This window comes from Natrix helvetica (genome assembly GCF_964273705.1).
Source record: "Natrix helvetica genome assembly, chromosome: 4".
In the NCBI taxonomy this organism is placed as follows: domain Eukaryota; kingdom Metazoa; phylum Chordata; class Lepidosauria; order Squamata; family Natricidae; genus Natrix; species Natrix helvetica.
Genome location: NC_138550.1, coordinates 149,298,848 through 149,325,785, shown reverse-complemented (window position 1 = coordinate 149,325,785; position 26,938 = coordinate 149,298,848). Strand labels below are relative to the sequence as shown.

The window sequence follows — 26,938 nt, the reverse complement described above, 5'->3', positions numbered from 1 at the left end:
TATACCCATTGTCATCGGGGCACTTGGCACCATGTCCAAGAATTTTACAAGATACATCAACAAATTGCAGCTTCCTGCAATAACACCAGCGGAACTGCAAAAAACTGCACTACTCAGAACATCATACATTTTAAGAAGGTACTTGCTTGCTACCTAGGACGCTGGCAGCAACCCGTATCAACCATTAGCACCAGTCAATGGTATTTGTGATGCATTTTTGAATGTTCAGTTGACTGAGTTTCCTGTTTAATGAATAAAGTATATAATAATAAATATTTAAATGTTACTTTAACTGATTAATGTTACCACCTTGGATAAAAAGCACTGCTCTGTCCAACAATTTCAAATATTGAACTATCAATGCCATAAAAACTATTTATACAGTCACTTGGGGCCATTGTTCCATTCTTTGCCAATTAAAGTTATGGAGAATGTTGGTTTGGTGAATGATAACAATTGCTTGGTGTGTCAAAAACATGTTTCCCAAGGGGCACAGCTTGTTTATTGCTTTCTTCTTCCAAGTGCTGTTATGCTTCAGTACCTGCAGTAGAGCTAAAATCATTGTTGATGAGATGTTCCATTGGCTAAAATCATGTGTTTGCTATTTTGAGTTAGTAGACAATTATTTTAAAATCTGCCTGAAAAGGTGGCATAGCTCTTCCACAAATGTTGCTAGGGGTTTATGCATTGTCGACAGCTTCTTGATGCTCTTCGGTCACACTGTATAAAATATGTGGCTTGTTCAGCCTTCACCAGCTTAATAGATTGCAGATTGCCCTTCCTGGATGAGGGATAAAGGTTGCTGTCCAAGTGATCAGAAGGGCATCAGGATGGAAGGAATTACAAATTTCTGATTTTATAATCTTTTAATGCTATTTCACTTATTTAACTCATTAATATTGATGAGCCAACAGAAACAAATTCTAACCCATGTGTGAGTCAATGATCAAATATGTCAGTATAGTTGATTCTGGTAGCTGTAGTGTGCAAATGAGAGAATAGAATAGAATAGAGTTGGAAGGGACCTTGGAGGTCTTCTACTCCAACCCCATGCTTGGGCAGGAAACCCTACACCACTTCAGACAAATGGTTATCCAACATCTTCTTAAAAACTTCCAGTGTTGGACAATTCACAACTTCTGGAGACAAGTTGTTATTTGTTTTAACTGCCAGGAAATTTCTCCTTAGTTCTAAGTTGCTTGGAACACTGCTATCATGTCTCCCCTGGTCATTCTTTTCATTAAACTAGACATACCCAATTCCTGCAACCATTCTTCATATATTTTAGCCTCCAGTCCCCTAATCATCTTTGTTGCTCTTCTCTGCACTCTTTCTAGAGTCTCCTCTAGAATATCCTTCTCTTCTTTGTAGATGGTTGGAAGGGTACTGCTGTGGATTCAGTTTCTGAAAGGTGCTTTAGAACACGATCATAATACCTGTCAGTACCATATTTAAAAATGTATAACTATGGAAGGTACCCTTGTGATCCTGCAGAAAGGACAACTGCGTGGCAAATAGATGTTTGTTTGCATCCCTGGGTCTTCAAAGCTCATTTTGGAGATTAGAATCAAATTTCTACAGCTTTAAAGCTTAGTCAAGGATGGAGAATGAATGGTTCCCTGGCTAGTATTGACTGTCCAACTTCCAGCAAACCTAACCAACATGTTAGAAACAGGAAGAATGAGTTTATATTTCGCTGACATCAAGAGCACTACAGGTTGTCCAGTGCTGGATTAGTGGATTAGAACTGGAGAATGTCTAGTTCAATCCAACTTCACCATGACGTTTACTGGAAGAATTTCAGTCTCACCTGCCTTACATGGTTGCTATGAGGATTAATTTGGAGACGAGAGCATTATGTGATATCTTGAGATATTTAAGGATGAACAGAAAGATATAGCATACACAATATGGCAAAAGGCATTTTTCTACAATAGCAACATAGCAAGATGTACTGGCTCTATACAAGTAAGATTTGAAAGGTCTTGCGAAAGGAGAAGATGTGACAAAGCAGAAGTCACTCTTTAATTACGTATGTTGCATGTAGTTTTCTGTCCCTTTAATTACAGCGGCTTCTACCAAAGAATGTAAGAGTGAATAAAAATGATGGAAATTCCAAACAAGTCCCGACGGGAATTCTTCAGAAAGAGCAATGGCTACTAAATAATTCCTGGTAGTGGAAATGTGTACTAGATTGGACCTAGCAAAACATTGCATCTCCTAGTACAAAGGTGCTTAAAGAAAATGCTTAACTTCCAAAGGTGATATTCAGCAGGTTCTGACCAGTTATGGAGAACTGGTAGCAAAACGTTTGAGTAGTTCGGAGAATCAGTAAATACCACCTCTGACTGGCTCCGCCCCCTGTGCCTCCTGTGTCCCAGCAGATCAGGAGGAAATGGGGATTGTGCATTATCCTTCACTTGGAGTGGGGAGAGAATGGAGATTTTACAGTATCCTTCCCCTGCCACACCCACCAATTTCAATTTTCAATTTTATTTGATTTCTAGACCGCCCCCTCTCCCCGAAGGGACTCGGGGCGGTGTACAGGTACCACATTAAAAAACCATATACATAATAAATACCTTTAAAATCAAATTAAACCTTAAACCCTGTACCAATTGATAAAAATTAAAACTCGGCCTAAAACCAACCCATAGACTTTAAAAATGCAGACTTGAGGTGGGTAAGCTGGGATTAGGCCAGGCCGGCTAAATTGAACAGGTGGGTTTTAAGCTTCTTACGGAAGGAGCGGAGGTCTGTAGTTGTTCTGATATCAGGGGGAAGGTCATTCCAGAGGGTCGGGCCCATCACAGAGAAGTCCCTTCCCCTGGGCGTCGCCCGCTGGCACAGCCTAGTGGACGGCACCCGGAGAAGTCCCTCTCTGTGTGAATGCCTACCAAGCCAAGCCACATCCACAGAACCAGTAGTAAAAATTTTTGAATCCCACTACCTTTACCTTCTCAAAGAATTCATCCGAGGCCTGGGTGACTGTTTAGTCTTCTGAATTGATGCAAACCAGTTGAGATCAAATGAGTCTAAATAAATTCAAACCGATCTGGATGCTTTCCACATACAGTATGTTTTAAAGATCATAATTAATATGAATCAAAACTGGTCCAATCAGAGATATGTTCTGAACTAATTTGGACATTCATTTTTTTCAAATCAACATGAACATTCTAATTTAATCAAATGCCATTAATATGATTCTGTGATAGCAACCTATTTTTCAGTACTCCAATATAGAAAATATATTACAAGTAATGTTTTTTTTTAGTATTCCATGAAATTCAAACTAGGATAGCACTATTTGACTTTGAATAATATAGACTATTGTGTATCACTATAAAATTGCAACAGAAAAGCATACTTGATGAATATGAACGAGGTCCACATGCATAAACATAACATGATAAATCTTGCAAAATGGCTTCAAATGAAAGGTACACATAAACTAAAATTAAGATTACTTAAAACATACCCAATTATATGGACAGATGTGCTGTAAGAATATGAGAAAATAATGCCACCCCCCCCAGTCTAGATAATTGCTTCAGATGGAAATGTGTCTGTGACAGAATGCAAATTGTTTGCTTATACTTTGAAATTTGCTAGCTAATTATCACATTATGATGCTTTCAGCCACTGAACCAAATAGTTACCCCTGGCCGGCAATCAATCTAGATTAACTCATCACAGTTCTAGAATAAAAGAAATATTTTCAATTGCTGAGCAATGTTATAAGCTGCCTTCGTGTCTTGCTGAATATAGGGCTGCATTGTCCTAGGTATTTGTGTAATAGAGGGAAGTAGTTCTAAATTTTAATAGAAGAACGGTCTGAGCTGGAGGGCAAAATTAAATGCGTCATCAATTTGGAACATTTTACGCTCCCACAAGAGACCTAAGACTAGCTCCCTCCCTCATGAATTCTATTGCCCCCTATCTAGTGCTAATTTCGCTTTGACTGGTAGTTACCAGATTTTTATGTATGGATAGCAATAATAAACTCTTCTGGGCTTTGAATTAAATGAATCCCCCTGGTTATTTATGCCTGACAATTTTAGCATCACATGTTGTTGTCTCATCTGTATCTCATGCCATTTCAGTTCTAGTCCTGAGGATATGGCTTCAGGCAATGCTTTTTGGAGGAAGTAACATTGCTGAATTATGTAACAGAATGTTTGCTTGACTTGCTTTTCATATCTATTCTTTGGCAGGTGACCTCATAAGTAACTGTGGCTATACAGGAACAAAAATGATAAAAATAAGATTGGCTTGCAAAATGTTGGTCATGACGATGTTTAGAGGTAGTATTTAGCATTTTGAATAAAGTCCTCCATCTATCCCCAATCTGTTAACCACTAAAGCAAAGGTCTCCAAACTTGGGAACTTTAAGACTTGTGGACGTTAACTCCCGGAATTCCCCAGCCAGCATCTGGCTGGGGAATTCCGGGAGTTGACGTCCACATGTCTTAAAGTTCCCAAGTTTGGAGACCCCTGCATTAAGGTACTGGAATGACAATCTCCAGAACGCCCAGCCATCACTATGTTGACTGGCAGCTCTGATACTTGTAGACCGAACCATTTACGTAGTATCAAGAGGGATCTGCAACTGATGTCTGAGATTGCAGGGAGGCTGGAAAAAGAATGCAAGCACATAGTAATCAAAATCAAGACATAGCAGCAGGTGAATTAACTCAGGGATGCCCAATCTCTAGGCCACAGCCCACTAGTGGGTTCTGAGTGGTTTGTGAGTTGTTCGCCTCAGAAACTGTGAGCGAGCAGATCAGGGGTGTGTTCCTACCGGTTTAGAAGTAGTATTTAGCATTTTGAATAAAGTCCTCCATGCTTCGTGCCCCACATGCTTCGTGCATGCGCCTAACGCATCTGACGCTCGCGTGCACCGCTTACAGGAAAATCACCTTCCGCAGGAGGAAAAGAACTGGGGGGGGACGGCAATCCACCCTGGCGCACCCATCAGCTGGGCTCCAGAAAAGGGAATATAGGTGAGTGAGTGGGCGGGCCCAGGAGTGAGCGGGCGGGCCCAGGAGTGAGCGGGCGGGCCCAGCTGAAACTTGGAGCGAAATGGTTTGCTCCCAACTGATAGTCGGAGCTACCGGTTGGCCCAAAAAGTATGAACTGGTAGAATCCCAACCCTGGAGTAGATGCCTATGTGCCATAAGGGGGGGGGAGTGCAGGGCGGGAGTGTGTGGGCGTGCCGCACCCATAATGCAAAGCGCCCCCCCCAGTGCGCATGCGCACATGAGAGACGGTTTCCCCTCCATTTTTGCATGCTTTTTTCACCCTCCCCAGGCTCTAGAGGCTTTATAGGAGCCAGGGGGGGCGAAAACAGCCTTTCCCACCCCCCTGGAGGCTCTCCGGAGGCTTCAGGGACCTTCAGGAGGCTTCCCTGAAGCCTCCATAGGGCAAAAAATGACCCTACGAGCAAACCGGAAGTCACTTCTGATTTGCTCGTAGGGTCGGTTTAAGCCCTCTGGAGTCATCAGGGAAGCCTCCTGAAGGTCCCTGAAGCCTCCGGAGGGCTTAAACCGATCCTACGAACAAACCGGAAGTCCATTCCCGAACTTCCGGTTTGCCCATAGGGCTGTTTTTTTGCATTCCGGAGGCTTCAGGGAAGCTCCTGAAGCCTCCGGGAGGGAGGCTCTTTTTCCCCTCCCCAGGCTCCTATAAAGCATCTGGAGCCTGGGGAGGGCAAGAAATGGCTTTAAAAAAGGGTGAACTCAGCTGGCCAGCGCACGCATGCACGCTGGTCAGCTGACAGGGCAATGCCTCGCGTTCCCTGACAAATGGCTCCACGTTCGCCATCCCAGCTGTAAGTTGACTGATTGTGTACAGACTAACAACCACAATTGAGTCCAAACTTTATGTTGCTAAGGAGACTGGAGTTAAGTGAGTTTTGTCCCATTTTATGATCTTTCTTGCCACATTTGTTAAGTGAAGCACTGCAGATGTTAAGTTATAGCACAGTTGCTAATTGAATCCACCTTCCCCAATGACTTTACTTGTCAGAAGGTTGCAAAATGTGACCTTCTGACCCTGGGACACTGCCACCGTCATAAATATGAGTCAGTTGCCAAGTGTCTGAACTTCGATCATGTGACCATGGAGATGCTGCAATGGTTTTAAGTGTGAAAAATGGTCATAAGTCATGCTTTCTCAGTGCCATTGTAACTTTGGTCACTAAACAAACTTTTATAAGGCAAGGACTGCAAGTAATGCATAAACCGCAACTTGATCCAGGTGGATAAAAATCTTGGAAGAAGCACTTCAAAACACTCTCTATCTTAATTAACTTATCATAACTAAAGTTGACAAAATCTTCTTACAGTATCCAAGTTACTGGACTAGATGAGCGTTGAGGGCTATGGACATAGTTCTGATATTCTTGATCTTGCCAAGCTAGGTGAGGAATGTGTACAAGATTACATGAGGAATGTGTACAAGATTGCAATTAGAATTTGGACTTTTCTGTCTAGATGAAGACTCTAAATAGGCATTGGGGTAAGCAGGGGTGTCAAACCCAAGCCCCAGGCGCTGGTTCTGGCCTGTGGGATGTTTAGATCTTGTCCACAGAACCACCCTGGAAAAAGCAAAGGCCCAGCCCGCAGTGCCTCTGCCGGGGAAAACGGAGCCCAGGAGGACCATGTGCAGCCCTCCTGAACTCCTTTTTCATCAGTGGAGGATTGCAGTAGGCCACTGCAGCTGTAAACAGAGCACCCAAGGGCCCTGTGCAGCCTTTCCAAGTTCCACTTTCACTGGCAGAAGGTTGCAGGAAGCCATCACAGCCAAAAACGGAGCTCGGGAGCCCGTTTTCGCTGGCAGAGTGCTCAGGCCACCACAGGCTCCCCCAACATGAGTGACGTCGAGCTGGCCATGCCCACCATGGCCATGCCCAGCCCAGCCTCCCAAGGTCAAACACAACCCTGATGCAGCCCTCAATGAAATCGAGTTTGACACCCCTGGAGTAAAGGATGCTTCACTACACCCAGAATTGGTATGTGCTGCAGAAGAGTTGACATCCTGGTTTAATCTGGTTTTAGGTGGCTTCTGTTCTCCAAATAATGCTCTGATCACACAATGTGTCCACACTTGAAACTTGATGCCAACTTTCTTGGCAGCATTGCTAAGTCTCAGCTGTGCTGCTAAAGAGGTGTTGGTAGAAGGAACTATGCTAGGATATACTTGTTCAGGGTGGGAGAAAATTGCAATTTTGCCAATTCTCATTGCGTGTGAATGCCATTAACTAGATTTCACTAAAAACAAATGAACAGACCCTTCCCAGCTGGGTATAAACATTCTGAAAAACTGAATAAATAGGAATTAGATACTCTTCTCTACCTCCTCTGCCCCTTTTCCACCCTTAGGTTTGGATTTCAGCTGCAGGATTCATATGTCATGCTGAGAAAAAACATTCACCAGAAACATTCAGCTGGCTCGTTCACTTCAAATTATTTTACAGTATTAGCTCTGTTTTAATCCTAAATTGTGCAGCCACTTTGGAACCATTTTTCCTGCAGATTGAGGCATATTGACTACCTGAGCTTTAAGGTAGCTGTTCCGAATAGATGAAATAAAAAGGAAGTTCTGCCCATTTTGGAAAAGTTAAGCCCTTCAATTTAAGGAATCCAGAATGAGAAAGCAAGACACTAAAGGAAATGTATTTAAATGTTCCAGCAGTATAATATTGTGTATCGGATCCCTAAACCTATTATTAACCTATCCCAGTAGATATTTCTAATAAGATACACAATATATTGTTTGTTATGCTGCGTTCACTGTCTTGCAGATTAGTAATTTAATTTTAGCGAAGTAGCTGCACCTCAAAAATGGCACACAACCTGATGCCTAGTGAATACACAAGATCCGCTTAATTGCAAAGAACGGGTTAATATGCACACATGCATTTGCTAGACAGAGGTAATCCTTGTTTAGGATTAACTCATACCTCAATCATTCATCGTTCCAGTGGTGATGAAAAAGTAACTTTGCCATCAGTCCTCACATTTACAACTTTCACAAGTCTGTAAAGCAGGGATATCAAACTCAAGGCCTGTGGCCCGGATTTGGCCCGTGGGGTGCTTAGATCTGGCCCACAGGGCTGCACTGGAAACAGCAAAGGACAGAAGTTGGGACAAGTAATGGGAACTCACTCCGTTACATGGCGCTAGAGATTCAAACCACTTAACACAGTTCATGGAGGGGGTGCGGCCCTCCTGGGCTCCGTTTTCACTGGCAGAGTGTTGCAGGAGGCATTTGTAGATGAAAACGGAGTCTGAGAGGGCCATGCACCCCCCATGAGCTGTGTTCAGTGGTTTGAATCCCTAGCACCGCGTAACGGAGTGAGTTCCCGTTACTTGTCCCAGCTTCTGCCAACCTAGCAGTTCGAAGGCACGTAAACATGCAAATAGAAAAATAGGGACCACTTTTGGTGGGAAGGTAACAGCATTTTGTGCACCCTTGGCGTTTAGTCATGTCGACCACATGACCACAGAGATGTCTTCAGACAGCGCTGGTTCTTTGGTTTTGTAGTGGAGATGAGCACTGCCCCCTGGAGCCAGGAACAATTAGCACATATGTGGAAGGGGGACCTTTACCTATGTTTGTACCGCCACAGAAGAACTCTGGGCATGGCAGCTCTGCAAATCAAATCAATCAAGTAATTGGTGAAGCTGCTATTCGGAAGAAAGCCATTTCAGGAATGTCATCTCATCTTATCGTGTCATCTAAATATTGACATTTTTAAAAAAGTAAAGTTTTTAAGGGGTGAATTTATTTCCTGTATACCTCATTGTTCTGAACCTACAGCACAAACATATGTTTCTAGTAAAAAGTCATTGATAAGAATGTGCCACCGGGCTAAGATTTTTGGGAAGGGTTAAAGTTGTTAATTTAGCAGGTTTCCCAGTGAATATTCTAGAGGTAGACTGGACATAAGCCTCTGTATGTCGCCTGCATGACTGATTTTTTTTGTAGCATGAGCTCTTCTGATAAGTGATTATCCCTCATGTGTGCGTACTTGGGAAGCCAAGTCAGTGACCTTGACTTCTGTCTTCATCTGTTTCGCTCATCAATCATCTTATAGGTTATGTATCCTTCCTGCCCCCATCACCTGTTTTCTTTTCTACACATAGGAATCAAGGCAGAGCTTTGAAAACAGGACCCAGCCCAAATGCTAAAGCAGCGCAAAGTAAATTCCTTTAAGCCGAATCACTGTTGTGTAATGAGAATTTTTAATCAAGGCACACTTTCAGTTTACTTAGGAACAGTGGTGGGATTCATCTTTATCTTACCTACTGGTTGGCGAATGTGAGCACACCCAAACCGCTTTCTGTGCATGTGCAGTGCTTGCGCATTAAGTCGAGGCAGGTGGGCCCACAGCCTCTGCTACCGGTTTCCCCGAGCTGGAGAGAACCGGCTGAATACCACTTTGGGAACAACCGTAAGGGACTGGTAGCTTATTTCATTCCATTCTTAAAATCTTCTTCAAGGGAATGGTTTTATCTTGTCACCAGGAAATAGGAAAAAGCAATAATAATTTATCTTTACAATTGAATGGTGGAGAGCACTTCACTAGATGTAGCTGCTGGCCACCTGACATGAAGCAAAGCTAGGGACAGGGCTGAAATCCAGCAGGCTCTGACAGGTTCTGGAGAACCGGTAGCAGACATTTTGAGTAGTTCGGAGAACCGGTAGCAGAAATTTTGAGTAGTTTGGAGAACCGGCAAATGCCACCACTGGCTGGCCTCAGAGTGGGGTGGGAATGGAGATTTTGCAGTATCCTTCTCCTGCCACGCCCACCAAGCCACACCATGCCCACCACAGAACCGGTAGTAAAAACAATTGAATTTCTCCCACTGACTAGGGAGCCTAACTATGCCTGCTAATATTTTTATCAAGCAGAGTGAAAACCTCTGTCAAATATTTATCGATGCATAAAAAACTTAGGCCTTTTTCTATCAAGAGCAATCTCTTGCAGCTCAACCCACCTCAAAGAGTTGTTATGGGGAAAACAGGAGAAAGATTCACTGGTTCGACTTACTTATAAAAAAAAAAAAAAAGATGGGTTTTAAAAGTTCTAACCTGAAATCTGCAACCCTCATTTCTATGTGTTTTTTCTTCTTCTTAGAAAACCCTGATCTTTATTTAAAATAGGCACGGCTGACTTGCCATGATAGAATCTATCAAAAAGCAGTAGGGAAAAAAAAACCCAAATAGGATAATTAGTAAGTTAAAACTCATAACAATAATTGTTGTAATGCTGATAGAGAGGTACTAGGGCAGCGATGGCAAACCTTTTTTGGCTCGCGTGCCACAAGTGGGGGGAGCACAGGGGGGTCGTGTGCGGGTGTGCCGCACCCATAATGCAATGCGCGACCCCCGAGTGCACATGCGTGCGCAACATGCGACCCCCCCATTTTTACATGCTTTTTTCGCCCTCCCCAGGCTCCAGAGGCTTTATAGGAGCCTTGGGAGGGCGAAAAGAGCTCCCCCCCCCCCCCCTGGAGGTCCTCCGGAGGCTTCAGGGACCATCCGGAGGCTTCCCTGAAGCCTTCGGAGTGCTCAAAAGGATCCTCCGAGCAAACTGGAAATGACTTCCGGTTTGCTCGGAGGGTCGTTTTAAGCACTCCGAAAGCGTCAGGGAAGCCCCTGAAGCCTTCAGAACGCTTAAAACAACCCTCCGAGCAAACCGGACCTCCCGGTTTGCTCGGAGGGTGGTTTTAAGCATTCCGAAGGCTTCAGGGAAGCCTCAGGACGGTCCCTGAAGCCTCCGGATGCCCTCTGGGAAGGCGGGGGAGGCTCTTTTCGCCCTCCCCAGGCTCCTATAAAGCCTCTGGAGCCTCGGGAGGGAGAAAAATGGCTTTTAAAAAGGTGAACTCAGCTGGCCTGTACTAGGGGAAAAGGCTTTTGTGAAGCTGTGGGCTCAGATCTTGGGGGATGGTCATCAGAAAACAAAGAAAAAATAGAGAAGGTCCATTCAAGGTTGTTGATCAGAGGGAGTCCATCCCAAAGCTTAGGTACCACAACATAGAAATCGCTCCTTTGGAGGGGGGAAAAACAACATTTGTACTGTCCTTTTTCTATTTCCTTTAACAACTGCATGAGGAGAACAATGAAACCAAATATTGCATCCTGCTCAATCAGATTCATGAACACCAACTGGCAGGCAGAAAACATGACAAAAATTCTTTAATTTCACAACACATAGACAGATTTAACCCATAGTTTCAATTGGGAAAATGCGATAATCAGAGGTGGGTCCAGAAGGCACTACTGCTGGTTCGATCGGAGTTGGAGGTGAGCTGCGCACATGCGCAGTGCAATAAAAATTGTTCTGCACATCCGCAGAAGTGAAAAACATGATGGTGGTGCCTATGGCGCCATCCGGAGAACCAGTTCAGGGGCGTGGCAGGCCTGGGTCGCAGCCGGTTCCAGCGACCCAGGCTGCCAAACCACTACTGGTTCGGCCAAACCGGTCCGAACTGGTGGGAACCCACCACTGGTGACAATCCTACGGTAGATCAGGTCAAGTCTAAAAATGCCAGGGAATTTCTAGAAGCCTGGGATTCTGACAAATCAGCCATCAATAGACACAGAGACATTAACAACATCTATAGACTATGCAAAAGAGATAAGCAACCAGCCCAAAAGAGAAACTCTCCACCAGATATCAGCACTCAGTTCAGCATGGATTAATTCCAAAGTTAACTTCAGACCAACAATCAAGTAAACAATTCCCCAGTCAAGAAACTGCCAAAGACCCCAGCCAAAAATCTCGAAGACTGCCTCTACCCACACATAGGCAAGTCACCAGAATATAAACTGACAGCAAGCAGCACTCCTTACTACCATAGCCCTGATGATGTTACCTAGTTAGGGTAATGAAATGTCTGTAAGAAAACTAGCAAGCTCAGAGAGCACCAATGTCAACTTCATGTCAACCCAGAGCTACAGATATTCTCCTTTATTAATCTGAGATACACAAAGCTTCTGCCCCTGTGTACTTGAGGATGGTTTATTTATTTTTTATTTCAACAGGCTGATTTCCCTTGAACTCATCCTGCCTCAACCTGGGATTTGGCGACCTCTTTTGCCATTGTTGTTAAGTAAATCACTGCAATTGTTAGATGAATCACACAGTTGTAAATGAATCCAGTTTCCCCCATCGACTTTGTCAGAAGTTGGCTGGGGAGATTTCAGATGGCGATCACATGACCCTCGGGTGCTGCAGCTGTGTAAAATACATGCTGGTTGCCAAGTCCCCAAATTTTGATTTTGTGACCACGTGGATGCTGGTGAAAAGCATTTTAAGTGCGAGGACCTGTCATGTCACTTTTTTTCCCAGTGCTGTTGTAACTTCGAAGGGTTGCTAAACGCGATTGTGAGTCAAGAAATACCTGTGTGCATTTTACCACAACTTAGTTTGAGGATTAAGGATGTAGGAACTGATTTTCGGTAAACCTATCGGTAGACAAGACCTGGATTGCCTCTGTTATTATCTTGAAATCTTGACATCAGAGGAATGGGAGTGGAGAAGATAATAGCATGCCTTTAATTCCGTGAGAATTGAGGATGTGGAAGGGCTTGTTCTGCTAAGAGGTTAATTTAAGTGCTTTATGCCACAGCCACCAACCATGTTAGAGTAGATACTAGCTAGGAACTGTTTGTAACTGACGGCCTGGTGGGGGGAAAAAGGAGGAGGAAAAACATTCTGTGCTGTCCAAAATGATGTGCTGCCAAGTTGCACGAGCTGCGTGTTGGCAGATTTCTTTCTTCCTCTCTTGTAAAAAAAAGAAAAGAAAAGTATGCTATGATCCAGCAAATAAAACGGGGAAGCGGCAAGTGATCCTGTTAAAGTTCATGGCAATGCTGTCATCCCCCAGTTTTCTGCTTCCCTTTCCACTCTGATTTTCTGCAAAACTATGGTGTTACTCGGAAGGACAGAGTTATTTCTGGTTGCATTTCCTTTCAGTTCCTACTTGTGACCGAGGCTCTGACTTCACAATTTCGTCATTGTCATTTTGAAGCTTCTAGAGATAAGTCATTCTCCATTTTGAGATAGTGCATGTTTAGCAAGTTGGGGGCAAGTGGTAAGATCTGGCCGCTAACGTAGAGGCGTGGGAGAGAAAGTTTTCAAGAATCACTGGAGAGTCAACTCGTGGGGGCAGCCAACTGCTCATCATGATTTATTGGGCAGTCACTTAGGAAGGTGAAAGTGTGAAGGCGGTGTGGCAAGAGGGATGTAAGCGGGTCACAGGAGCTTTTGAATGGAGATCTTGGCGAATGATGGTAAGCTTTGCGTTGGGGTAAAGAACATTTTCATTTGTGCCAAAGGTCTTCGTGAAGCTAATAGATGCTGCTCAGTGTGTTGTAAGTTGGGATGGCTGATTTTAGATTTTATCTTGATCATAAACTCAGTAGCATTAAGGAAAGCATATTGTTTTCTGATGTTGTTATTCCCTTTTTTGTGTGTGTCTGATATGCAGTTTCCATTAATGATTGTCTTTATTATGGAGCTGTTCTAAGGCACACTGAAAATTATTTTTACAACTGCATGAGTATTCAAAAGGGCTTGCCTAATTGCTAAGTATAATCATGTGTAATTATTCATCTGTCATTATTGCTTTTTACTGCATGTCTTCTAGCAAACTTGTTTGAATGCTTAGCAGTCTCTGTATCTACCTGTCCAGTCCAACCATCTATGTATGAATGAATTTCAGTTCAGTCAATTTTCTTTCTTTTTAATGGTTTAATGGTCAGCATAAGTGTAGTCTTCATTTGACAGAGGGTTGAATTGAAGCTGAAGCCACATTTATTTCAGAACTTGGACTTCAAATGTCCAGTCCTTTACCAATACAAGAAATCTGCTACCCTCTCATTCTGCCAGGTGTTCATTTACCCTGCACTTAAAAAAATCCACAACTTTTGAAGAGTCTGCTGTTTGAGCAGCCTGTGGTTGATCAAAACTACATTATATTGATTTAGCTTCTAAACAGTTATGGAACAAAGATGGTCTTCTACTTCTTGGAGCACAAACAAATTTGCTCTTACAATTCAACAGATTTTTTTACACAGGGATTTTTGTGTGTTATGGATTGGGTAACTTCATTCTCACATCCGACCCTGGCCCACTAAAAAAATATTTTTATGCATAACTAAAGATAGTTCTTAAACGACAACCACAGGGAAATTCGGACACCAGAATTTTCATTGCCAAGCAAGGCAGTTGTTAAGTGAATCACCGGTTTTCAACTCATTTTGCTATGGTGGTTAAGAAAATCACTGCCGTTGTTAAGTGAATCACATGGTTGGTAAGTGGATCCAGCTTGTCCTGTTGACTTGGCTTGTTGGGAAGGTTGCAAATGGCGATCGCATGATCATGAATAGATGCCGGTTGCCAAGCATCCAAATTCTGATCATGTGACCACGGGGAATGCCGTGATGATTGTAAGTGTGAGGACCAGTTGTGAGTCACTTTTTTTCATTGCCATTGTAACTTTGAATGATGGCTAAACAAATGGTTGTAAGTTAAGGACTACCTATATAGGCCTGAATCCAATTCTATTAAAAAAAACTGATCATTTCTGCTGAAGTGTTTTTATAGAGGTAGCAGTAGTATTTTAAATTCTTAAATAGTGCAGAAAGTTACCACCCGCACCTAGAAGAATGAAATATTTAAGGAAATATTAAAAAGGCAGAATATTATATTTCCCTAAATGGAGAAACATGCTCTTGGAAAGCAGCCCCCAACTTTCTTAATAGCCTACAGCAGATCTCAGCACTTAGATAATCAGCACTTATGAATAGATAGGTCTATTCATAAACAAATACCCTCACCCAAGATCCAACAAAGGTAGGATTAGCTCTCAGCCACAGTAGGAATTGCCAAATGTCCCTTCATTGCATCAGCAGGTCCAAACTTCAACCAAACCTAGTTCAGACAACCTACAAAGCCAGCTATCACCCTTACAGAAGCCCTACAACACCCAATAGAATATATGTTCTTGCACAGGAACAGGAAGTTCAAGTGCAAAGCCCAAGAGAAGGTATAAATACCTCCCCTCTCAACTCCCTGTGGTCAGCTGTCCAGAACCACCCGGGTGGTTCTGCATCATGAATAAATGGACCCTCTTTCCAATCATCCTCCAGCCTCCATTTTGTCTCCAGTGCCTGGCTTGGAATTGAAACTGGATATTTCTTCCAATAAAGCTTATCACAATTTTGCATCATAAAATTGGGTTATGCAAAATAAGAACGAAGTCTAGCTTTCAGTCTCTGTGTTTAGGAACAGGGTTTCTATCTATATGTGCATGTATTTTAATATATTAATTAATTTGTGCATTTAAAGTTTGAAAAAATAATAAAAATACAGATATCCTGTGTACTTGCCAATCGATGTGATGCCATAAATAGAAATGTCAAATCAGTAGTATGTAAACTGAGTTCAAAACTCGACTCAGCTATCAAGCTCATTTAATAATTTTAATCCAATTAACATTATATTTGGGCTAACCTCCTTGAAAAACTTGCTGGAAGTTAAAAGAGGGGAAGGAAAATCATGGATCTAAAATATATTTGGAAGGTAGAGAAGTAAGGTTTATGTAAAATAAGCATGTGTTACTTTCTGTGTATGGATGCAGAATTGGAAATAATAATTATTGAAATGCAGAAGGTCTTAGTTTTAAGGGAAAGACTATGTAAGCAGACCCATGTATCCCTTCTGCCTGCTTAGTAGTAGCAGTACCAGAAGTGGTATTCAGCAGATTATGACCAGTTTTGGAGAACCGGTAGTGGAAATTTTGAGTAGAACCAGTAAATATCATCTCTGACCCCATCTATTCTCTGCCTCCCGACTCCCAGCTGATCAGGAGGGAATGAGGATTTTGCAATAACCTTGCCCTGGAGTGGGAGAGAATGGAGATTTTACAGTATCCTTCCCCTGCAAGCTACACTCACAGAACTGGTAATAAAAAAAATTGAATCCCACCACTGAGCAATACTGATGATTAAAAAATAATCTACAATATCACCAATATTGCCAACGAAACAACAGAATAAGCAGCATTTTCTAATATAGTTTAATAATATAAAACGTACTAGCACAAGCATAATCTAAGAGTATAGAAAATAAGGCAAAGGTTTTTCCAGTTTTATAAAGAGAAAGGAATTGAACTAAGGGTCTACCTAAGTATTAAAAGATGTGACTCAGATGTTTCAAGGCAGTATCAAATTTCAGAGAAAGCGAACTATGTAGGCAATCTCTCTGTACATTTTAAAAGCTACTATTTTCTTTGAATCACGGTGGTGCAGTGGTTAGAGCGTGGTACTACAGGCTACTTCTGCTGCTGGTTGACTGCAATTTGGCAGTTCAAATCTTACCAGGCTCAAGGTTGACTCAGCCTTCCATCTTTCTGAGGTCGGTAAACTGAGGACCCAGGTTGCTGGAGTTAATATGCTGTAAACCTCTTAGAGAGGGCTATAAAGCACTGTGAAGGGGTATATAAGTCTAAGTGTTATAGCTAAGGTGTATCTATTTTAAAACAATTGTGAAGCTGATAGTCCTTCATGCAGAAGGTATCTCCAATCAGAATAATCCGATAGTTGCTCAGTTAGACAAACTATGATGGTTTTGTTGAAACTTTTATTTTCTCCTAGAATCTGGAGAATGGTTAGGTGGAATGGAATTTCAGAATTGTCTTTGATGATATCCAGTTTTCTTTCACTTCAATAATATAATTAAGAGAAGGAGCAGTGTTCCAATATCTCAGGGGTTGCCACAAAGAAGAGGGAGTCAAACTATTCTCCAAGGCACCTGAGGGTAGAACAAGAAGCAATGGACGGAAACTAATCAAGGAGAGAAGCAACTTAGAATTAAGGAGAAATTTCCGGACAGTTAGAACAATTTATCAGTGGAACAACTTGCCTCCAGAAGTTGTGAATGCCCCAACACTGGAAGTCTTTAAGAAGATGTTGGTTAGCCATTTGTCTGAAACGGTATAGGGTTTCCTGCCTAGGCAGAGGGTTGGACTAGAAGACCTCCAAGGTCCCTACCAACTCTGCTATTGTATTAAATTGGTCCTCTCTTGATACTATTTCAATCTTTTGAAGCCATACAGAGATTCACAGGGAAATCCAGGCTTACTTTCTGTCCAGAAAAATAAATCATACCCAAAGATGACCTACCTACCCTTTCCTGCAATTGGCATTTTTTTAATGTACAGCAGTGTAACCTCTGTCTAAGTCACAGAATGACTTTGACCCGAGTGATCGACAGTGCTGGGAGTTTTGCAGCTGCTGTTTTGGTAATGGTGAAAATTTTGATCCTGCAGAAGACATAGTGATCAAATGCTCATCTGATACTAATGTCCAGGGAGGGAAAAATGTCCTCTGGCAGCGTGGAAGAGGGAACATGACTAGACAGACGTATGTTTTCTCCGTGAATTTTTGGAGAGGGAGAAAGAGGGTTATACACCAGCCTGGTATTCATTATATAGTTTGATAAAAATAACAAGACTGTGATGGGTAAAGAGGGATTGTATCCAACAGAACCTTGGATTGTCCGTAGCTTGAATTCAAAAGCCTGCTGAGTTATTGGTATATATAAAGGTCACTAATAACATGAGCCAAGTGAAGAATGATTTTCCGTGCCAAGATCGCTTTGTTCCTACGATAAGCAGCTTGATGTCCATGAAAGCTGCAGAGCTGAAGCAGTTTTAGTTACAATAGAAATCAGGGCTGGATCCAGGATCAAGAAGACCGATTAAAAGTTGCTTGGAGCCCTGTTTTATTTGGATGAAACCTTTCCTATATTGCTGCTGTCAGGTCTCCTTGTCACCATGATCTACGTTTTCCACAATGGCCTAGATGTGAGCTATTAAAATGGAAAGAAGGAAGGAAGGAAGGAAGGAAGGAAGGAAGGAAGGAAGGAAGGAAGGAAGGAAGGAAGGAAGGAAGGGATTATTTTGGGGAGTACTAGGTACTCCCACGTAACACCGCTCCTGCGCGAGCTGCACTGGCTGCCTGTGGTCTTTCGGGTCCGTTTCAAGGTGTTAATCACCATCTTTAAAGCACTCCATGGCTCAGGACCTAGGTACTTGTGGGATCGCATCCTACCACACACTTCCCTACGACCGATTCGCTCTCACAGGGAGGGGCTTCTCCGGGTGCCGTCCACTAAGCAGTGCCAACGGGCGGCACCTAGGAGTAGAGCCTTCTCTGTGATGGGCCCAACCCTCTGGAATGACCTCCCCCCCCGATATCAGAATCACCACCGACCTTCCCTCCTTTCGACGAAAACTGAAGACTCACCTGTTCCGTTTAGCCGGCCTGGACCATTCATAACCTTATTATACCTCCTGGCAGATATATTTTAACTGGGTAATTTTTAATTGGGTATTTTTTAGGATTGCTGATATACTGTTTTTATTTGCTTTACCTGTACAGTGTTGTATTGCCTCCTCTTCTATGTTTTTTGTTTGTATGTTTGTATTCTATTTTATCTGTTTTTTACTGTACACTGCCCCGAGTCCCTTTGGGGAGAGGGGGGCGGTATAAAAATCAAAAATAAAGGTAAAGGTAAAGGTAAAGGAAGGAAGGAAGGAAGGAAGGAAGGAAGGAAGGAAGGAAGGAAGGAAGGAAGGAAGGAGATGGGCTGTGTTTGGGCTTGTGGAAGTGTTAGAGATAGACTTGACTAGGATGAAAGCAAAGAGCCTGAGAGCAAACTGACCCATTAAGGTGGTTCAGTGGCTACCTGACTAGGTGGCTCAGTGGCTAAGACACTGAGCTTGCTGATCAGAAACTTCGGCAGTTCGAATCCCTAGCACAGGTCTCCTGCGTGAGCAGAGGATTGGACTACATGACCTCCAAGGTCCCTTCCAACTCTGTTACTATTTAAGATAACAATGCATTGGTCTGTCCAGAGGTGATGTTCTACCAGTTTGCACCAGTTTGCCCAAACTGGTAGCGGAAATAGCCGGTGGTCCTGCCCACCCGCCCTGGCTCTACGGCATCCCATTTAGGCCCTTTTTTTCACCAAAAGCGCATGCGCGGAAGGCTGAGTGCATGTGCGCACACTCACATTTGCAAACCGGTAGGAAAGATATGTGAATACCACCCCTGGGTCTGTCCATTCCTTCTGCTGCAAAATGAGACGCTCTCAGTTTGTTATAACTGAACTGAGAAAGCAATCAAAGGATAATCAGGATCTGCAACGTATTTATTGAGACGTATTATTGATTTTCCTCCCATTCTAGCAATGTTTAGGCTTTTAAAATTCACAGTAAGAGCTGCCTTATCGGGAGTGTGATCCTTACAGTATCATCCTTCAGGTTTCGAGTATTCATCTGGGAAAAGCCAATTGGAAAGGTATCCCAAAATTCTAGCCACTTAACCTAGACAGAATAACTTTTTAAAAAGCGTCTAAGCCAGTGATGGCTAACCTTTTCTGGACTGAGTGCCCAAAGTGTGCATGCACACATGTGAATGCATGCATGCATGTGTGCATGCCCAAACCCCCAAAATGCAATGTGTATGTGGCCACACATGCTCCCTGCCCATTATCCACCCATTTTTCACAAAAATGGGGGCATTTTCTCCTTCCCTCAGCCCTGCTGAAGCCTGCAGAATGTTCCTGGGGGCTGGGGAGGACAAAACGTGTTTTTCTTAATGGGTAGTTTGCAGGCGCTCCCTTAGCTCCGGCGAGGCTGCCCCCCCCCTTTCAAAACTTTTCACCCCCATTTCGGTGGGCATGGCTTGGTGAGAGGGTCATGTGACTGAGTGTGCGTGAGTGACATCAAGTTGGCCATGCCCACTCAGTCACAATCCCTCCCATCTAGCCACACCCACTGAACCGGTAGTAAAAAAAATTGCAACCTACCCCTGGTGGCAAGCGATAGAATGACTCTTGTATGCAGGGTTTCAGAGTTAGAAGGTGAATTTATGGAAGGTTTAACTGTCTTTTTCTTTAAAGAAAAGCACGGAGATTTGTTGCTAGCCACTAGCTTCAAAATGCAAAGATATGGAGTTGCTTTGATTGGTGCAATGTTTCTCAACCGTGGCAACTTTAAAGGGCATGGACTTCAAGTCCCAGAATTCCCTGACAGAGTATGCTGGCTGGGGAATATTGAGAGTTGAAGTTCGCGGATCCTAAAGCTGCCAAAGTTGAGAAACCCGACGGAGGCAAAAAGGATGCTTCGTTCATTCTCCTTTCCTTTCAGCGTTGATCAGGATGCACCAGCCAACAACCAGGCCATGCAAACAAGTGAAGCCCCATCTGTGGGATTCGGGCAGCATGTGAAACATGCCCCCTCCAGTCCATGGGAAAACCTTCCACGGAACTGGTGCCCAAAAGGTTGTAGGCTGCTGGCATAGACTACCTGGGATTGCATGGGTGGAATATCACGATGATGATATTCATCTAAGAGGCCCAGCTTAGTCACTCTGATACATGAGAAACAAGCTGTATTTGCTTAGCAATGAAAGAACTGTGGTGGTTCAGTGGTTAGAGTGCAGCACTGCAGGCAACTTCTGCTGACAGCTGCCTGCCTGTAATTTGGCAGTTCGAATCTCACCAAGGTTGACTCAGGCTTCCATCCTTCCGAGGTGGGTAAAATGAGGACCCAGATTGTTGGGGGCAATAGGCTGATTCTGTAAATCTCTTAGAGAGGGCTGTAAAGCACTGTGAAGTGGTATATAAGTCTAAGTGTCATTACTATAGAAGACATTCATATTTGCTCAATTTACCTGTACTGTTTCTTTAGTTTCGGATCATTTGTTCTTGTTTTAAAATTGATGTTAGACCAATCCCTTCTCTGTTTGCTTTGACTAAAATTTTGCCAGGCAAGTTTGTGTATGCAATCAAAAAGGACTTTCCGTCTTGGTTGCTTTTGATCTTTTGAAAACCACCTGCTGTCCCCCCCCCCCATGGGATAAAGGGAGATCTTTCTTCTCTGAAAGAGAGACGTGGAAAATATGCTTGTAGGTTTCAGATGCTCTTCCTTTGGTAATATACAGGGAGTCCTCGACTAACGACCACAGTTGAGGTTAAAATTTCTGTTGCCAAGCAAGACAGTGTTAAGGAAACTTTGCCCCCATTTTATGACCTTCCTTGCCGCAATCGTTAAGTGAGTAACTGCAGTTGTTAAGTTTGTAAAGGTTGCTAAGGGAATCCGGGTTTCCCCATTGATAAGCATCAAAATTCAGAGGGTGGTCAGAAAGTTGCAGAAGATGATCATATGACCCTTGGACACGGTAACCATCATAAATTCATGTCAGTTGCCAAGTCAGTTGAATTTTGATCATGTGACCATGAAGATGCTGCAACGTTGGTAAGTCCAAAAAATGGTTATGTTGTAACTTTGAGCGGTCTCTAAATAATTGGTTGTAAGCAGAGGTACTATTCACTTACCTTCCCTAACGGTTTTCAAATGCAAGCGCACGCGGTCTCTTCACTCGCACCCATCACCTCCATGCATACGCTCAGTCTTCCGTGCATGCGCTTTTGGCTAAAAAAAGGGGGTCTAAAAGGGATGCCAGAGTCGGGGCAGTTCAGCAGGGCCACCCACCATTTCCGCTACCGGTTCAAGCAAACCAGTCCAAACTGGTAGAATACCACCTCTGCTTGTAAGTTGAGATCTATCTGTAGTACTTTGTTTGTAACACCTGCTCCCTTACAATGACTATGATCACGGTTTCACACATATTGCTTGTATTATACTGAGAGCTTATGCACAGGAGACAAATTCCTTGTGTGTCCACTCATACTTGGCCAATAAAGAATTCTATTTTATTACTCAGTTTGTCAGCAACCCTGTCAGTGGTCATTAGCTCTCGCAAGGCTTTTCAATCTTTCAGCTTGCCTTTGTGGCATCTCCAGCGTGTTTTCGCTGACCATTGTCTGAATCTTGTTTTCCCACATCACAGTGAAACTGACAGCAGATTTGGACAGTGGGGAGGTTGGGATGGAAAATGGGCCAGTCCTGGAGTCTGGGGAAGGCTCTGATGAGTGCTCTGTGTCAGAGGCAGAGATGAGGCCAGGGCCGTCTGACAGTTATCAGCTGCCTTCAGAGTCAGACATCAGTGAGGCAGACAAACAGCTGGAGCCTGTTCCCAGTGAGCGCATGTGCAGAGTTGGGAACAGCTAAGGAACAAGGATTGACTTGGCAATAAGGCCACAGGTGCACAGTGAATGGCCCCTCCCATAGGGAATAAAAGGGGAGCGAAAAGGGAGTGGAGTTTTCAGGAGACAATTAGTTCATTCCTGCATTCTTGCCAAGTATTGCCTAGTCTGAAAGATATCAGCCTGGCCAATCTCCAAGCCTGATGAAAGGTGGGTAACTGTGAACTATCTTGAAAGACTGTGGGCGGGGACTTTGCTAGAGAGGAATTCACTGTAAATTAAATAAAAGGGATTGATCGGGATGAGAATTCAGCTTCATGCTGCTGGGGAAGCCTAGATCAGAACAACCAATGGTTGTACACAGTGCATGAAGCCAGGAACTGGTTCTTTGAGAAGTCCTTGGATGGCATGAACCTAGCCACATGTTTGCCTTTCCCATTCTCCATACCATAATACCCTGCTTTAAGTGAGGGAGGTGGGGAAATGAACCCCCTTGCCTGACACTCAGTGCTGATGGAAACTTCATTTTTGTCCCTCTGTGTTGGAGAGCGTAGTTCAAACATGAGTGAACTAGAAGCTACTGCTGTGGGGATTAAAAAAGATGCTTATCAGATGGTGACACAGCAATGTTCCACTGAAAAGAAAAAGGCATTCAGCTCCAGCAAGGACTGCCTGCTTCATTGCTTTATAGAATGCCTTTACAGAGTAAAGCTGGGAGAGAGGAAGAGAAGGAAGAGAGAGATACTCAGCAAGTAACTTTTGCCCCTCTCTTGTTTTCAGATGACACCGGTTGCCCCAGTAGCCAATCAGTATCTCCAGTTAAGACTCCGCCAGATACGGGAAACAGTCCAATCGCTTTCTGTACAGGCAATGATGGGGGAGATTATGCCAGAAAGAAATTTAATTCAGGAACAGTGGCAGATGGAACTCATCAGCCGGCTCGATATAAAAAGGAAGCAAAGACAAACCTCATAAAGCCAGGTAAGAACTACTTAATTTTTTTAAAAAAAACATATATTTTTTCTCCTTGCATGATAATCTTTATTGAACTATATCCATAAAATTCATTTACGGTAAACCAAATAAAGTCTGCGGGTATACGTATTTGTAATCTTCTGGATCTTTATAATTTAGAAGGAGCCTTTGGCTTTGACGGTGTACTTTGGTGTTCTTCGTACTTTGTTTAAAGTTATTCTTTAAATAAAGATCTACTTGGAAATGGCATACAGAATGAAGCATGCATGTTATATTATGAATGGGATGGGTTTTTTTTTAAAAAAGCAGAAACTGCGTGGCGAAAAGGCAATGGTTGAAATGCTTATTCTTAATGCGAGGTAAGGTTTAAACGCTCATTGTGATGCCAAGAGATTTTGATTACTGGTCATTGATTGTTCATTGATAAAAGCCAAACTGGCCTTGGTAGGATTTAGTCTGAGCTTGTTTCATCTCATCTAGATTCTAACAACTTTCATACACCAGTTCAGGCTTTTTATGGCATTTATGAGGGTGGTAATTAATATATAATACCTCTTGGCATCACAGCAGCAAAAAGTGATGGTCAAGGGATCTTTGCTCAACTTTAGCTGCTAGGCCACCCTACCTAAACCTGGATTACAGCCTCTTTAATTCATATCTCAGTCTCTGGGTATTTACACTCATCAGCTCCATGTAAATAACCTTTGAAGATTATTTGACAACTACAAATGGTTCAGAATACAGTGGCCAGATAAACTGATGAAATCTAACCAATATCTGATAAAACCAACTTTGAGGTTATTCACAAGCTTCTGGGTGAAATTTGGAATGCTGATCCTTAAGATCCATAATGGAATGCCCCAGGTTACATCAGGCACTGCCTTACCAAGTTTAATTCTGGCTGTCCACTCCAAGCATCTTGAGAGCTCCTATATACAGTCCATATCCTTTATTCCACAAAAAAGGACATGGGGACATGGATTAAGTATCTGATTGTTCTATAAGATATCCTCTCACCTGCAATACATGTACCCTGTTTCCCCGAAAATAAAACCTCCCCGGATAATAAGCCTAATCGGGCTTTTGAGTGCATGCGCTAAAATAAGCCCTCCCCTGAAAATAGGCCCTCCCCAAAAATATTGTAACACAGCAGCAGCCATGAGATGACCACACTCACCGCCTCCTGCACCTCAAAAATAATAAGACCTCTCTGAAAATAAGTCCAAACACCTATTTCGGGGTCAAAAGAAAATAAGCCCCATGGTAGCACTCTTGTTGCTCTTTTTTTTTTTTTTTTTGCAAAGCAGTAAACACATTTTTTGTCTCATTGGGTGAGTGTCTAAACTCATCTGATTAATATGGATAGTTTCTGATGAGGTGAGCCCTATGAAATGTCCAGAAGGGTCTTTACTATAAATTAAGATCAGAAGATCTCTGATGACAAAACTAGTGGGAAGAACAAAATACTGTGCAATGCACATTTATTAAGTAATTATCCTACCACTCTATCATTTGCAGAACAATTCTGTGTATATCTTCTCAAAAGTAATTCCCAGTGAGTTTAATTTCATATCATCGCAGTCTTTTGACCTGACTAAAGCCCTTTTTAGTCATTCTTGGGGTAGATCTGTTGAAATTCATGAGATGTGGGGTTTTATTCTAAATAAGGTGAATCCAAGCAATCCAAAATGTTTTGTTAAGATACTAGCAAATTCAGCTGCAGACTGGAAGTTTCAAATGAATTGAAAAGGAATGTGCCTCTGAATGTGAAAGACTATTAACCACTTTTAGATGGATTAAACAAACGTGTCATCTTTTAAAGTTAGAATTGTGACCATTTATTTGCAGAAAGGAGTTTACGGTCTATAGGAGGCAATGGTAGACTTGATACTGATTCAAGAGCATCCCATTCTATTCTTGGAAAAATATTTTGCAATTTTTTATTTTATTTTTTGCAGAAATTGACATTTTTAAAAATGTGCTTGAATTGCTGCTTTTTGTTCTCAGCTGCAGGGATCAGCAATCTGGTACAAATAATGTTTGTTGTTTAAATACAGAATGTGCTCAGTTGAAGAGAGGCCTTGTCATGGGGATAATTGATTGTTTGGGGATAATAGGTTTGTAGCACACCTAACAAAATCCTGCATTGTTCATTCTTAACTGAAGATTTCAAAGATAGCTTTCATTTCATGGTTAAGCTGTTGCGGAGAAATGTTCACCCTTTTTCATTTCTACTTATTTTTCCATTAACTGTTTTGGATAATCACATGCAGAATAAAATCCAGATGTGTGATCAGACATCTCTTATCCATATGTTTCTATCACTGATTCCAGCTTTGTGGAGTGTATAAGCCATACTGGTCAGGAAGGAAACAGAAGGCAATGTTTAAAGCACTGCTCAAGTCATTGATGTTAAAGTTATTCCACGGAAGTGTATAAATAAAGCAGCTAAATTTCATTCAACTCACTGGATTTCAAATACAGGTGGTTCTCATTTAGTGACCACAATTGAGAGCAGCTACTTTGTCATGAAGCAAAGCAATCCTTAAGTAAAACTGTGAATATATAAGTGCGGTGGTGGTTCAGTGGGAAGAATGCAGTATTGCAGGCTAACTCTGCTCACAGGCAAGAGTTCGATCCTGACTGGCTCAAGGTTGACTCAGCCTTCCATCCTTCCAGGGTCAGTAAAATGATGACTCAGATTGTTGGGAGCAATAGGCTGACTCTGTCTTGTACTTACAATGAGTTGCCAAGCCCTCTGAAATCAAGTGACTGCCATTTGCAATCTTTCCTCAGAACATCAACTGAGAAGCTGGCAGAGAGGGTCATAAAAACTTTCTTTGCCTGGCCCAGACTGCACAGCACACCAGTTCTTCTCCTCTGCCTGGAGGCTTTCTAGCCAAGGCAGGAAGGGGAGCTGGCATACTATACCAGTGTTTCTCAACATTAGCAACTTCAAGATATGTGGACTTCAACCTCCCAGAATTTCCCGTATGTGGACTTCAACCCCAAGGATACAGCATGGCTGGCTGGAGAATTTTGAGGATTGACGTCCACATATCTTAAAGTTGTCAAGATTGAGAAACACTACTATAAGTCCTGTGCCAAAAAAAAAGAGGAAGGGTTAGCCAGTGCTTCTTTTGGGATTTTTCTCACATGTTCACTACTTCTGATTTCCTGCCGGCTTCCCCAGTGACTTTGCTTGTGGGAAGCTGGCGGGGAAAGTCTCAAATTTTGATCATGGATTGCTGAGATGACTGGACCTTTGGTGGCTGGTCAGAACTATCACTCTTTCAGTGCAGTTGCAAGTTTGTATACTCACTGAACAAGTAGTCCTTAAACAAGGACCACCTGCATTTGTTTATGATAGCTCATTAAATTAATGTCCTTTCCTCTTTTTTTCCCCTTTTTGTGGGTTGCTATTCTTGCCCCCTTCTTTTGTCTTTTGTTCAAAATCTTATACCAAAGAAATAATTCGGTCATTCTTTTGTACACAAATTCCTTGAGGCATGGCCTACAGAAATCTCAGGACTTGCAGTGCCCTACAGCTGTGGGGTTTCCTCCAGTGGCTTCCAAACAGTGCTGGCCTGGCCCATTTATAGTCCCATTTATACCTCCTGGCAAATATTTTACTCTGGGATAGTTTTTAGGGGTGTTTTTTAATGTATTTTTAAATTTTTTAAAATTTTAAATCTAACTTTAACTATTGTACAGTAAACTATTGCTACCTCCTCCAGCCACATTTATATTTATTTTATATTTATACTATGTATATTTACTGTTTTTAATATGACTGTACACCGCCCCGAGTCCCTTCTGGGAGAGGGG

The 26,938-nt window shown here is 42.7% G+C and overlaps 1 protein-coding gene across 4 annotated transcripts in view; it reads left to right on the top strand.

Moving 5' to 3' along the window:
* SYBU (syntabulin) overlaps nucleotides 1-26,938 on the top strand; it is a 68,138-nt gene that overhangs the window by 13,080 nt on the left and 28,120 nt on the right. For 2 of the 4 annotated variants that reach the window (XM_081950333.1, XM_081950332.1), the window contains exon 3: nucleotides 22,916-23,116. In XM_081950333.1, the coding sequence (XP_081806459.1) occupies nucleotides 22,916-23,116 (201 nt within the window). Of the gene's footprint in view, nucleotides 1-12,958; nucleotides 13,309-22,166; nucleotides 22,346-22,915; nucleotides 23,117-26,938 lie in introns of those variants that run through there. The other 2 variants (XM_081950334.1, XM_081950335.1) reach the window with 2 other exon arrangements.